Raw genomic sequence first — 14,985 nt, forward strand, 5'->3', positions numbered from 1 at the left:
AACTGTGTATGTTTAAATTTATGGTATGGAATTTGATTATATTGTAAAAACTGGTTGTCTGGCAGTATTACAAAACAAGGGCATAATATGAATATGTTCATTCTAATGGGAGTAATGGAAATGCTCCAGATGCAAATGAAAATTAGTTTGTGTTTCAGGGCAAAGCACTTTAAATTGAATATATTCATTAATGTACTGCATAAAGCACTTGGATTGTTCTTGAAATGTAGTCTTCTTTTAAATGAATCAGAATTGTTGGTTACTTGAAGAGGTTTTAAAAAGTAAACCATGTAAATTAGGAATCTACAAAGGACAAGCACATGGTGTGTATATTGACTGTGGACTGAGAGTACAATTAAATTAAATCAGACAATGTCACAGTTAGGGTCAGCTATATTGGACTCTTTCAAAAAAAAAAAAATTCAATAAAGAAAATCTAAGATGGAACAGTTTCAAGACATGTTAAGCTTCAGGCCAACTAAAACTTTGACATTCTTTGAAAGATGTGTCAAGAAATGTGTACTGTTGAGAAAATCTAACCCATACTAATGGGCTAAATACAAAGAGATTCATTTTCGCTTGTCAAGCTGAAATAATTAATGAAAATGTATAATTTAAATTGACAGTGCTGAGACTTTAAAAATGTTGAAACATTGTTTGAAAATTAAGGGGATTTGCTTCAAAGCTCCAACAAATGAGTGTGTTCTCATCACCCGGGAATTAGTAGGAGAAAAAAAGAGCGCAGTGAGCAGAATTTTTTTTTCAAAACAGACCAATTGATGTATGTGTTTAAAATATATTTATTTCTGCATCAGTTAATAATGACAGTAATCATATTTGTTTGATTTTCTCAGACATGTTGGAAGCAATCAAATGTTTCAGGCAAAACTCAGTAGTAACACAACCAAGAGCACACTATGCATTTTTAAAGGGAAAGTTTCACAATTGCAGTTCAATGCATTTCAGTGTCTTGTGGCTCGTATGAAAATTATTTAATAGAATGCAATGAGAGAAAATGAACATGACCTTGACATATGTTTGCAAATCACCAGAAGGAAAATATTGGCTGCCCATGGTGCAGGACATGTTGACTTTGTCATAATTAATTATATATTAATCTTACTTTTCTTCAGTAAAAATAAAATAAATAAAAAATAAACAAAACTGCTAATATTAATTGTGAACATTGTCTTAAGATTCGGAAGAAGAAAATTAAATCATATGTTGCTCATGCTGTTATTTAGCACATTTTGAAGTGTGCGTATCCCCTGAGATACATTGCCAGATTAAGGGAAGAAAAAGGGTTAATCCACAATTTTACACATACACATTTATTACATTTACACATGTCATACAAGCAACCTTAAAGCTAAACTTTTTTCAGTTTTGTTGCACACACACACTCTCTCTCTCTCTCACACACACACACACACACACACACACACACACAAATATATCAAAAATTAATTTGGATATGTTTTACTTAAGTCCAAATGATATAAAAAGTGACATGAAATGATTTTTTATTAATAATTTTCCACTCTTGCCTATTTTAGGTCTAATTTATCGATTTAATTAAATAAATGCACCTTTCAATTTGGTAAACATGTGCTGCGCTGTTGACCTCACTAAACATTCTTCAAAACATGAAGAAATGAAAAACTGCACCGAAATGTTAATAATCCAGCAATTATGAATAAATAGATCCTCATGGACAACTAAAGACAAGTGGGAATTGAACTTCCTATGTGGGCTGATACTGACCTCTGTGTGAAGAGAAATGAAAGAAGAAGGTTAATGATTTTGGTAGACTACATAAACGTTCATCCCAGCAGAAGGCTACTAAGGCAGTTATGTTCCAGAAAGAGTTCCGAATTAAATACAAAACCAATTAAATTCAAGGGGAGAACATGTTTACCCATTTATTTATTTATTTATTTATTTATATATATATATATATTTTTTTTTCTATTTTTTTTTTATTATTATTTTTATTTTTTTTTTTTTATTTTTTTTAATGGAAAAATATGTGCAAAGAATTCAAATGACTCAGAAAATTAAAGCTTCTGCTTTGCATTCATGGTTGCAAAACTGGCACAAGACACAGGTCTAGAGTATATGCTAGCTAAATACTTTTCATGTTCTAAATGTACTAAATTATAGTGTGGTCTAGGCTGATAAGTACCCAAACTACAGGTTGCATTTTTTTTTTTTTTTTGCAACATATTTTAAAATCAAATACATATGTTATCGTATAAGTTTAAGTTTAATTGATACAACTTAACCATGCCTACTGTATGCCATGTCTGAAATTTGTCTTGAAAGTTTCTTTTTTTTGGAGTGACAATTAAAGCAACTAATACCACAAATCATCACTGAATTCATAACATCAATTGCAAATACTGACGTTAGTGCTGTTGTTTTCCCGCCAAAAATGATGTCATTTCATGGAAGATTATGTAATTAAGGATCTCGCTAAAAATTAAAGGGGGGTGTTATTATAAAAGACTTACAGGATGGAGAGTGATATTGAGGACGTAGGGGAAAACATCTCGGTCACATGGAGCGTAACCCTGGTTCTCTGAGTGGGAACAAGATGCTGCATATTTGCTTATGCAATCATGCCAATTTATTGGCTGATGCGCTTAAGCGACACCCATAGGGAGCTACATCATGGGCTCCATAAAGGCGCCTGCTTTTGCGCCATCGAGTCAGATTTTCTTCAGGAAGGCACGAGCCTATGCAGCTGCTAGAGAGTATGGCCAGCTACATAGTGTCTCATTCCCAATCAGGATATCAGGGTTAAGTTCCATGTAATTCGCTATGGGAATGATATACATTCACACCATGCGAACAGTTTCTGCCAACTGTCTAAGCCCGTGTGGCAAGCATATAGCGGCGCATAAGCGAGCTAAAGCATCTGAATAAAAAGAAGGAATTATGAGTTTAGTCTTGTTCCAACAGAGAGAACCTGAGAAGCAGAAGTCAAACACTTGTCCAGATTATAAAATCTAACAAATGTATGCAGAGACGATCAGCCTGCACCATACAAATGTCTTCCAAGGATGCACCTCTAGCCAAAGCCCATGAGGATACCATGCTCCTCGTAGAATGCACTCAAATAACTGGCGACGGTTAACCGCATGCTTCGTAAGCACTTGAAATTGCATCAATAAGCCAATGAGACAGTCTTTGCTTGGACACCAAAACACCCCTGTTGCGGCCACCAAAGCACACAAACAACTGTTCTGACTTACGCCACTGGTTAGTACAGTCAACATAAACTCACAATGCCCAAACTAGGCAAAGCATTTGCAACCTTTCATGCTCCTCCAACTCAAATGGGGGAGGACAGAAAGCCTGAAAATTAATGGTCTGCGAGCGAAATGATGTCGAAATAACCTTAGGCAAATAGCCCAAATGAGGTCTTAACACGACTCTTAAACACCCTGGCACAAAATCCATACATAAGGGATTGACCGACAGGGCATGCAAATCACAGACTCTTAAACTAAGCCAATGCCACTAGCAGGGCCATTTTAAAAGTCAAAAGCTTATCAGTGACTGTTGCCAAGGGCTTGAACGGAGCACCCGAGAGTACCTCTAAAACAATAGATAAATCCGACAAAGGAATACGGATGGGATGAAAAGGTCTAAGCCTGCGTAGCCCACGCATAAAATGAGAGACAAGAGAATGTCTATCGACAGGGACTCCACTGATAAGCTCAAATGGCTGAGATCTCGATGTTGAGCAGCCAAAGTCTCAGAGTGGGCTAACACCAAACAATCATCGAGATAATTCAAAACGTGGATGCCTGGAAGCCTCATTTTGTGAAAGTGCATGGTGCTAGAGCAATTCCGAATGGAAGGACGCAAAATTGACACACGAATCTGAGAAAGCGCCTGTGCTTCGAATATGGAAATAAGCATCCTTCAAATCCATTGTCACAAACCAGTCCCCCGACTGTACTTGTGATATTATTTGTTTCTGCGTCAGCATTCTGAATTGACAGTTCATTAGAGTGAAATTCAAACATCTCAAATCCAGAATGGGACGCAAGCCGGCATCTTTTTCGGGACCAGAAAATAGCGGCTGTAAAAGCCACATACTCTCTGAGAAGGGGGAATCTCCTCTATTGCCCCCTTTTCTAAGAGAGAATGAATTTCCAGAATCAAAAATGGGGCTTCCCGAACAGAAACTTCTGTTAAAACAACCCCATTGAATACCGGCAGAGCCCGCCTGAACTGAATTACATAACCATGCTTTATCGTTTGAAGTATCTAGCTCTAAATGTCCTTCAGCTGCTGCCAAGACGACAGATGGGCAGACAGAGGGATTAATGCATGGCTCTTGCCTGCAGCGCGACCTGTAACCACTAGATGGCATGCCTGGCTTAATTTTGGCGACTGCCACAGAACCAGCGGCACAGCGAAGGGAGGACTTCGCTCCTCCAATACTGTGGCTGGTTGAAGGGAATTCGATAATGTTTTTACCTTTATTGTATTTAGGCATAAATGATGAGCGCCCTGAAATGTATCTACAGTAGGAACTTTGACAGAATAAACCTTTTCCCTGGTATTTTGAATGGGGAAAAGTGTATGGACATTGGGGGAATGTTGCAAGGATACCGAACATGAACTGGAGCTGCAGCGGGCTTTTCTCACTCTCTGCGGGGAAGCATCTGTTTCACAGTGTGGAATTTGTCCAGCACTGACTGGACTGCATCACCGAATAGTCCAGATTGTGACACAGGGGCATTAGAAAGGCCTTGTCCTTGTCATGAATATCCGTGAGCGTAAGCCACAGATGGCATTCCACCGCCATGAGGCCCACCACATTCTGACCAACAGCACAAGCAATGTGTTTGGTGGCTCTCAGTGGCAAATCAGAAGAACAGAACAGCTAGGAGGTAGTTCATTTAGCGCATTGGCCTGCTAAAAAACAGTTGTCCAAGATTAATTTACGATCCTCCGACTGCGTTTCATCCGGCCAGTCCAGATGCAACTTCTCCACCACACGTGTATTAACCTCCAACGACTCCGTATAAGTTACCAAAGGTCTGGAAATCCGAACACTTGGAGGCAAGGCTTCAGCCTGGCCGCAGACGAAATCTTCGTAATCCAATGTTGCCATAGACATGGCATCCTCATCCTCAGTGCCGATGGAAACCGCTGTGCGGGCCTCAGGTTTAGGATGCAAGTGTCCACGTGTAAATTCCAAGGGAGAACGTCGAACTGAACCCGGGGAGAGTGACAGAGACAACCGTAGGTCAGCCTGTTGCTCAGCTCTCATCTCCTCGGCATCTGCGCCGGTCTCCCACGGTCTCCCCACCACCCACACACACGAAAACACTTATTTTGAGTAAAGAGACCAGAAGAGACCAGACATGAGCTTTACTCAAACTAAGTAGTTGCACAAGTAGTTAATAAAACAAAGGGTAAAAAAAGAGAAAGCAATATGAAATATGTACCCAAAATAGACCTACAAAATATAGGCTATATAATTGAATGCATCTGTAGATGTTAGCCAGCTACAGGCCCGGTTCCAAATCAAAATCACTGAGGGTGCTTCTGAAAATAGTGGGGGTGCTCTGTATGAAGTGGAGGTGTATCGTAATTACACATTTTTTAATAGATTAAATCATGTTTAAATGCTACTAAAACAACGTAAAGAACAGTTTTTCATGTACAAAACGTTTATTGCTTTGCTTTTTTTTTCACATGATCTTTCGCTGAAAATGACAGCAAAATGCTGCACCTGCAGATTAGGACATACGTTGATGCAGCATTTTGTGTGTACACAAAATGCAGGGATTTTTGTGTGTTTGCTTGGATTCAAGGAAATCTGCTTGCCAATTTACAGTATTAGTCTTATATATTCAATTCAGCAGAGGTGTGCAATTATTGTGGTAAAGGGGCCACATCAGCCGTTAAGTAGATCATGGAAGAGAAAAGACAAAAATTTCTGCATAGTTGTAGCTTTTTAGCCCAGAAGTCAGCCGCGGACCATGCATTTTAAGTCTAGGCCTTCAGTGCGATTCATGCCTTTAAGAAAACACAGTTTCACAATGAATAAGACGTTATTCATACATTATGTGGCAGTCAACTAATAATCCCAACTGACATTTTAAATACATGTCCACGCACGAAAGCCAGGACTTCAAATGACACTTAATGCTCAAGCAAGCCTAATTTTAACTGCAGCATGACTGTTTTGTGAAATGAATGACAAAAATCATAATTTTTCATATGAATCTACCAATGAGGTCTATAATACCTGGAAAATATATATCTAATAATATTTTAGATTTAAATGTAGCTTGCAATAAATTCATTTCGTCAGGGTACACGGTTATGCGTTCCATTCAAGTTGGATGTGGGATATTCCTACTTGATATCACCAACCAAAAATGCATTCCATTCCCCGATATTCGGAAGATGACGTTTAAGGAAACAAAACTGCAGCACTCCCGTTAGCTTAGCAGGGGTTTGACTCTCATTAGAAATGTCTCCTAGCAACCCAACTGATAAACAATGCTGCAGTGCCAGCATTTGTGCTTCAGGTTTACGATTATCAAAAGAGATTATAATGTTTTATACACGTTTCTGCCAGCGTTTGTTAAACAAGCTTTAATATCATGTAATGTGGAAACGAACTCATTTATCGATATTACTTAAAGTGAATGTTTATCACTTACTTTGTATATCTCCCTGAGTGTGGACATGTTTGTGTGACATCATGCCCCTGCATCTCGATGTGAACAACAAGGGCCAGACGAGATCATGCACTGAAGAACAGAAAATCTGACTCGATGGAGTTAAAGTGAGTGCCTTTAAGGAGCCCAGACGTAGCTCCCTAGGGGCGTCGCTTAAGCGCCATCAGCCAATAAATTGGTGTGATTGTATAAGCGCCTCAGATCACGTGAGACTCAGACGGTGTCCCATAGCGAATTCGCAGCTCGAGTTCCTATGAAAGGGAACTATAAATTAGGTAATAATTAATACAACATTCACAAGAAAACTTGATGTGATATTATAAAACCTGATAGTATAATGAAAGAAATCAATGATTTGCCTCTTTTAGAAAATGCAATATTTTCTCCAAATATATTAAGACATTCAGTATATCATGGGGACATAAAAATGTATTGCATGCAGGAATGACTTGTAGGCCTTTTATTTTAATAGCAAGCTAAATCTTCATAGATTTTAATATTTTGTGATACTTTTACCATCGTAAGTCACAAAGTGTCACAAAATATTAATAAAAAGCTCAGTACTAGTTAAATTAAAGGTCAAATAAAAAGTAAAAGCAGTGTCAGAAAGTAACTTCTAAATTAAGGATTTGATTTTCAGGGGCTTTTTTATGAGGGTATATATATATATAACCATTTAAAACGTGTCAAAAACTTCCATTTAATCAGTTTATTAAATTCTCAAGATTGAAAATGAAAATGCATATTACTCTAAGAATTAAATTAACATTTGCGTCTACTAACATGAAAAACTACGACTATAATAGAATATTAAGAACTATTTCAGATGTTAAAACTACGATGGCAATTTTTGTCCCCTCATTTTGAATTTCGGGGGAATTTGTGGCATTTTTGGGGGCATTTTTTGCCCCGAGTACACGTACATTTTTGACCCTGGTAAAAAGCTCAGTAGTAGTTCATTCAGAAGGTCTTTGAACTCCCTTCTCAAGAAACGTCCATTTTGACAAAACTCACGAACGCCACTAGAGCGCGCCAATAACCAGTTAGATTTGCTTGTAGGATTTGATTTTGGGTGGAGCCTCGTGAGCGCATTAGCCCATCCCGTTTCTAAGATATTCCAACTGCACGGCCAACGGCCATTTTACAAAACAGACGTCGACAGTGTAGGTGACAGGCACCTCACGGTATTAATCGGTTGTTCTCGAATATACTTCGTTTTGATCTCATATATTACTCTCGAAATACTTTTTAACGTTTTTCCAGCCAGCTTGTGTGTAATGATGTCTCGCGACCGGTCCCACAATCGCGGAGGATTCCAGCATCGAGGCCGCGGAGGAGTCGGGATGCGCGGCGGAATGGGAAACAACAACTTTAGAAATCAAAACCAGCATCCTTATCAGAACCGAGGGCCCCAGATGGGTGGTGGATTTAAAGCGAATCCGGGGAACCAGCCGAATCTCGGGAAACAACCGAATCCGGGAAACCAACCGATCCAGGCCTCTACCCCACAGGAATCCACCCTGAATAAGCCTGTGATCCAGTCACCTCCGGCGCAAGGCCCTGGTCTGGCCCAGCAGGGTAACAATAAAGGCCCGTCGCCACAGCAGACTGCCAGCGCTACTCCGACGAAGATCCAGTCTCCACTGCCACAAAATACCGCCACCATTAAGAACCCAGGCCTCGGTTCCCCACAGAACCAGCCAAAAAAGATTCAACCCAAAGGTGGAATGGGAAACGACCAGAAACCGCCTGTCCCTATAAACGAGCAGACACAGCAACAGACCCCAGAGAACGTGGAAGGCTCTCAGGCGCAGGTAAAATAACTTAAAAATAAGATATATAGATTTAGATATTTACAGTCATTTTAATGAGAATATTGTAGATTTGAGCAAATGTCTAATGGTATCGTTCCAGCTAACATTAGCTCGCTAACACCTGGATGCTGAAACAGATCCGCCATTTTGTAGACGCTTAAACAAAGGGTGGATTCATAGTACTAGTCCCCTCTGGAGTCTCTGCCCGTGCATTAAATATGCATTAAATGTCTTTACACGTTTTTAGCTATTAGCAGCTGTTTTGTGTCGCATTATTGATTTTTCTATGGTGTAGCGTGGCCTAGGTCATGTTTGTGTTGTGGATGTAATTATATATTTTTTCTTCAGTAATTAATGCAACCTTACCTATAGTGTTGTATTTTTAAGCACTGAAGTAACGTGTTTTAACGTGATAGTTCACCCACAAATTAAAATTATTTCATCTATAAAACCTCATGCCATCCACATTAGTGTTGTGCAGAAGAGAGTCATACACATGTGGGATGGCATGAGATTAAAGGAGAGTCCTTTAATAATTTGCAATATGTTACTGAGATTTAGTTAGTTTTGTGTTGGATTTATGGGCCAGTCAGGCTGTGTCCTTACTGAGTGTACCTCTTTATGTAACGTTTAAAAGTTATGATTGTAAAACTTATGTCTGTTTAAACCTACTTCATTTTTTAGGAATTTAGGGCAACACTCTCTTTGCTGCGCAAACCTGGAGAGAAGACTTATACTCAACGTTGCCGTCTGTTTATTGGCAATCTGCCTAACGACATAACTGAAACAGAATTCAGGAAATTGTTTGCAAAGTATGGAGAGCCCAGTGAGATTTTCATCAATCAAAGCAAAGGTTTTGGCTTCATTCGACTGGTAAGATTTAAAGTACACTTGACTCAGTAAACTTTCTTGTGATTGTTTTATATATACATTAAACCAACTCGATCTTTTTGTCTTTAGGAATCTCGTGCCTTGGCTGAGATTGCGAAGGCTGAGCTGGATGATGTTCCAATGAAAGGCAGACCACTCAGAGTTCGCTTTGCCACTCACTCTGCTGCACTGTCTGTGCGCAACCTCTCTCCCTATGTTTCCAATGAGCTTCTGGAAGAGGCCTTCTCCCAGTTTGGAGTAGTGGAAAGAGCTATCGTGATCGTAGATGACCGCGGGCGCTCAACAGGGAAAGGCATTGTTGAGTTTTCTTCCAAACCTGCTGCACGGAAGGCCATTGATCGTTGTAACGATGGAGTGTTCCTTCTCACATCGTAAGTTTAATTTATCTTCTTGTGTGCCAAGTAATTTTTTTATTGGATAGATTTGTAGAATTTATGCCACTGCTTTATTTTTTTTAGGTCACCCCGGCCAATTATTGTTGAATTGTTAGAGCAGTACGATATTGAGGATGGTTTGCCAGAGAAGCTTGCGCAGAAGAACCCCAATTATCAGAAGTAAGTTCTAAATGTGTTTTTTTTTTTTTTTTTTTTTTTTTTCTGTGGCCAGAATCACAGTCTCTTAGGTCTGGTCATCAATTTTGAGGTCTCTGGTGGTTGTAAAATGTGAATAGCTTTTCTATCATGTAAATGAAGCTGGGCAAGAATTTGGGTGGGGGTGCTTGGCTGCAGTAAACAAAGATGTTACTGTACTTCACCTAACTATATTTGCTGGTTCATCACAGTTTAAGCCCAAAGTTTACTTGGGTTTTGACGCAAACACTCCATTACTTAATTTGCCTGTGCGCGCACAAATATATTTTAATAGTCTTTCAAACTCGAGTTATAAAAATGCAGTTAATTCCTGACCTCCTTACACATGCGCTCTTGACGTGTACTTCCACTATTGTTGTTCCCACCTTGGTTTCTTGTTGTTCGCCAGTGATCGCATAATCTTCTTGCACTTCTTCATGCCACCTTGTGGACCTAGTAATTAGTGCAATGATTTCCAGGCGACTGTGCTTGTTTCAAAAGATTGGGCCACACACGTATAGTGCTTGTGCACTCTGTTGCTGACGTAATTTAAGCCATGCATACTGTAAGAGTTCCCACAAAACCAAAGTATACAATATGCCCTTTCCCACCTAGAGTCCTGGTATTTTTCCCAAAGTAATATTAATCTTTTTCTTTAGAGGAACGGAACACCCATGGAGACTTTTCCTCTCTTGCATTCGCACTCACAAAAGTAACCCCCTGAGTGACGTCATCTAGTATAAAATTCTTTTTGACTTCTTGCACGTGCGATTCCACAAGTATCCAAAGTGACTGTCTTTGTTAAAGTCCCTCTCCAGTCACTGGTTTAGCCCCTAAAAACTCATCTTTGTTAATCAAAATTACAAATTTAATTTTTTTTTTTTCCATGAAAATAATCCCTTCATGCCTTAAAATGGCTTAGATATAACTCTACACCTTTGCCTAATTTAGTATGCGTGGATACACTCGCCTGCAGCTCGGGCTCGCTGTTTCCCCAGGATAAATTGATGGAACCGCTTTGGGCTTCAATATAAGTTTAGTGGCAAAACCCATCTGTTTTTGGGTGTAATTTTCAAAACAGTTCTCTGAAAAATGACTCTTGGAAGATTTGCTGGGACATTACGATTTTTCCATTTAAACAAGATAAATATCTTGGATTTTCATATCCTTTGGTAATACATGAAGGCTCACCATTTGTCTTTTTGCAACTTTGCATCCAAACACAGAACATGTCTTGCAAAATACCGATACGTAGCTACACCTGGCTTCTCATGATACCCCTTGCTTCACCCTAGTGTATGCTATTGATTTGGAAAGCCCAACCCCGCAAGTTGACGGGATTGATCCCTTAGGTTTGTGACATATGAAACCCTGGTTGTCTGAATCTGTGTTTTTGAGATTGTCTTTGGTACATTGCAGTTCCAAGGCGAAAATGCTCAGCCATGGCGTTGACTGCTGATTTCACTCATGGTATGTCTTCTAGCATATAAAGAACACCATATGGACATGTAAACAAGGTTAAAAACTTGATTTTCACTGGAGGGGGTCTTTATGGGAATTGTAAACTTAGAGCAGTCCTCTGAGTAGCAGGCTAGCACCTACAAGTTTGTTTACAAATGGCGGCTGCCGACTCCTCGCAACTGCCATTGTATTGTTCGCATAGGTTTCTGACCAATCACAGGCTGTGGGATCTTCCATGGTCCCTCTACACCCCCAAAAGTAGGACCTAAACATGTCCCCTAAAACGACTTCAGGGAACTATAGTGCCTCATGCAAAAACAACAAAAAGTACTAGACCAAGGGAAAAGTACCTAAAACGGGCTTTTGTTCCTGGAGTGGGAAAGGGCCTTTTGGCCTTAACGCCACTCAAATTAGTGTTTTAATCTTTTTCTCTGCTGGTGCTTGATAATGGTGCTTGACTTCTTTTTAACACGTTCTGATTTCAACTCAGGGAGCGAGATCAGCCTCCACGGTTTGCCCGTCCTGGCACCTTTGAGTTTGAATACTCCCAGCGGTGGAAGTCCCTTGATGAGATGGAGAAACAGCAGAGGCAGCAAGTGGAAAAGAACATTTGTGAGGCCCGTGAGAAGCTGGAGTCAGAGATGGACGATGCCTATCATGAGCATCAAGCGAACTTGCTCAGACAGGGTATGTATTATGTCAATGTATTAGTGTTTGTCTTTGTAGATTATGCACAAATTGTTGTAGATTATGTAATAAATATATATTTGTTTCAATAGACCTTCTTAGACGTCAAGAGGAACTCCGGCGCATGGAAGAGTTACATAGTCAGGAGATGCAGAAACGTAAAGAGATGCAGCTCAGGTATGTCTGTTTGTTGTGGTCTTTGGTGCTGGAGAACCTAGTCTGGTGTGAACAATTGATGAGTTTTGTCCTTGGTTAAACTTTTGCACCCATTGACTGATTCTCACCAAAAGGCAAGAAGAGGAACGCCGTAGGAGAGAGGAGGAGATGATGCGCCAGAGGGAGATGGAGGAACAGATGAGGCGCAAGCGTGAGGAGTCCTACAGAATGGGGGGCTTCATGGATAATGTAAATAATGTGTTTCAGAATGCTTTTAATATTCAAATGCCACCTTGATGGAATCCTTACATATATAACTCTTAATTTATATTTTTTTCCTCTCTACAGAGGGAAAGGGAGATGAGAATGAATTCTGGTGGAGGCATGGGTTTGGCAGGTACGATGCATTTTAGATCTGAAAATTAAAATTAAATTTATGCATTTGGCAGATGCTTTTATCCAAAGCAACTTAGTGCATTCAAGGTATACATTGTATCAGTTTGTCTGTTCCCTGGGAATGGAGCTCATGACCTGGTGTTGCTAGCGACATTCTCTACCAGTTGAGCTACAAATTACATGCTGTGGTCTGATGGTTTGATTTCAGAAAGATATATGGAGCATTTAAGAGAATGTATATAAAAAAAAAATATATATAAATATGAATCATTGTAGGGCCCTATGAAATCCGTTAATATTTTTTTCCTAATTCCATTTTATTTTATCCCAAATTCTGTGTTTTCCATTTTATTTTATCTGAATAAAATAAAATGTTTTAAAGTTGAATTACATTTTAGAATTAAAAAAAAAAAACTGTCTAATCAAATCAATTCATAGAATTGAAATCAAATGAGAACAGAACAATTACTTTTCAACATGCCATTGCATAATTTATCAAATGAAGTGCTTTTATACTGATCCTCACAGCACATTGCAAAACCCAAACTTTATTTTATTCTTATTTATTTCTTGGTTAAATTCAGTGCTGCCCAGTAGAGCATCACAGTATTAATGAAAGCAGTGATTAAGCTCTTGCTTGTGAGATGTTGCTTAAATATAATGTAATTATTATTAATGTATTGATAATTATATCATAATTAGTACTACTACATTCAATATTACATTTTACTATACAGAAGTAATATATTTCTCACCAGAATTGTTTTTCTTTTTTTTTTTTTTTCTTCACGCGTCTAGTTAAATGGAGTTTTTCTTTTGGTGGAAAACCAGTTGTTTTTGATAACTTCACTTCTCACCTCTGGAAAAGCAGTTTGCTATATTGGCTAATGTCCTTATTAAACTGCAAAAGGCTATGATTTAATTATGTAAAAATATAGTCTGCATGTGCTGCGGTTCACAGGGAATGAATTGCTCTGCTCTGTCATTTATACACACAGAGCGCACGTTAATGATGCAGTTAGGGTATGAATGACCGGCTTCTCCCATTCACTTACTGTTTAAGCTCATGCAGACCATATATTTCTTTAATCAAATCTCAGCCTTTTGTGGTTTAATCATCACTCTAGGTCTAGGTCATATCACAATTTAAATAAGATTAATTGTGCATTTATACATTCATTCATCCCAATATGTCATTCTGTGACATTCCACGTTTTATAGTTAATTCCGATTTTATGACTGGATTCCGCGATTCCGTCTGTGTTTTCCACATCGTGGAAACCATAGGGCCCTATCATTGTTGGTTTTCCTTTAGTGGCTCTAAAAATTCAGTTGAGTGCTTCCTCTACTGGATGCTGTTCATGATACCAATTTATACCCTTTGTTTAAAAATAAATAGAAATGCCTTTTGGGTCACCTGGCCAGAAGTTCCCATTGTCAGGGATGAATTTCGATTCACATCAGGGGTTAGGAGGATCACCAGCTGGGGGCATGGCGGCCAACGAAATGGTAATGTATCCCTGAGTTGAAAGAGAATGAGTGTGTGTATCGTGTAAGTGTTAATCTGTCGGTTGAGCTGTTGTGACCCATGAGAACTGTGGCCATTTGTAGCCGTAGGTGTGGATTATTTGGAGTCAGTAGACCAGCTTTTTGTTTCCTGTATGATTTGACTGTATTGCCACCACCTAGTGGCAGAAGTCGATGTCAGCACTCAAGCTCAGCTACTCTCACTTCTCATGTTGCTTTGCAAGTCTGTCTGTACTAAGGCCAAAGAAATTTTATGCAACTGTTTGCTTACAGCACTTATTTGTAAATCCTGTCTAAATTGCAAATAAAGGCACATTTACCCTGTGTTTGAGTAGTTTAAGCAATGTGTCATAGTTTTAAAGAAAAAGCCTGGACTGTTCTTAATATTTGTTGAAACAATGCCTTATGAAATCCTGTGCTTGTTTTTGTGGTGAACCAATTTTTTTTTAATTTTATTTTTTTTTATTTTTATTTTTTGAGAGACTAGGGTCTTTTAGTACAGATTGACTTTAAAGCAACTTGATCACGAATGTCAAATGGACTTACAGTGAAGATTACTTGGCTGAGCTTTTGAGGAGCTGCTGTTGGTTGGCATCCATACTTGCATTTTGCAGATTTTTTTAATGACGAGAATTGAGCTGGGCTTGGTCCATATTTGCCATAAAGAAGATGATTGGCAGTTTTTCTTAGTCTATGCACTGTAGTGTAGGTATGGCACATATTCTCTCATCACCATGAAATAAACTTTTTGTCTCTTATCTGGTGTAC

The 14,985-nt window shown here is 39.0% G+C and overlaps 1 protein-coding gene across 3 annotated transcripts in view; it reads left to right on the forward strand.

Moving 5' to 3' along the window:
• The first annotated feature begins 7,833 nt into the window (after positions 1 to 7,833).
• LOC127425325 (splicing factor, proline- and glutamine-rich-like) overlaps positions 7,834 to 14,985 on the forward strand; it is a 37,774-nt gene continuing 30,622 nt past the window's right edge. For all 3 annotated transcript variants that reach the window (XR_007894601.1, XR_007894602.1, XM_051671177.1), the window contains exons 1-9: positions 7,834 to 8,530; positions 9,215 to 9,403; positions 9,491 to 9,792; positions 9,880 to 9,975; positions 11,942 to 12,138; positions 12,231 to 12,315; positions 12,429 to 12,543; positions 12,643 to 12,691; positions 14,090 to 14,199. Coding sequence is in view for 1 of the 3 variants with exons in the window: in XM_051671177.1 (XP_051527137.1) it covers positions 7,994 to 8,530; positions 9,215 to 9,403; positions 9,491 to 9,792; positions 9,880 to 9,975; positions 11,942 to 12,138; positions 12,231 to 12,315; positions 12,429 to 12,543; positions 12,643 to 12,691; positions 14,090 to 14,199 (1,680 nt within the window). In the remaining 2 variants the exon portion in view is untranslated. The remainder of the gene's footprint in view (positions 8,531 to 9,214; positions 9,404 to 9,490; positions 9,793 to 9,879; positions 9,976 to 11,941; positions 12,139 to 12,230; positions 12,316 to 12,428; positions 12,544 to 12,642; positions 12,692 to 14,089; positions 14,200 to 14,985) is intronic.

Source organism: Myxocyprinus asiaticus, chromosome 34, assembly GCF_019703515.2.
Source record: "Myxocyprinus asiaticus isolate MX2 ecotype Aquarium Trade chromosome 34, UBuf_Myxa_2, whole genome shotgun sequence".
NCBI lineage: Eukaryota > Metazoa > Chordata > Actinopteri > Cypriniformes > Catostomidae > Myxocyprinus > Myxocyprinus asiaticus.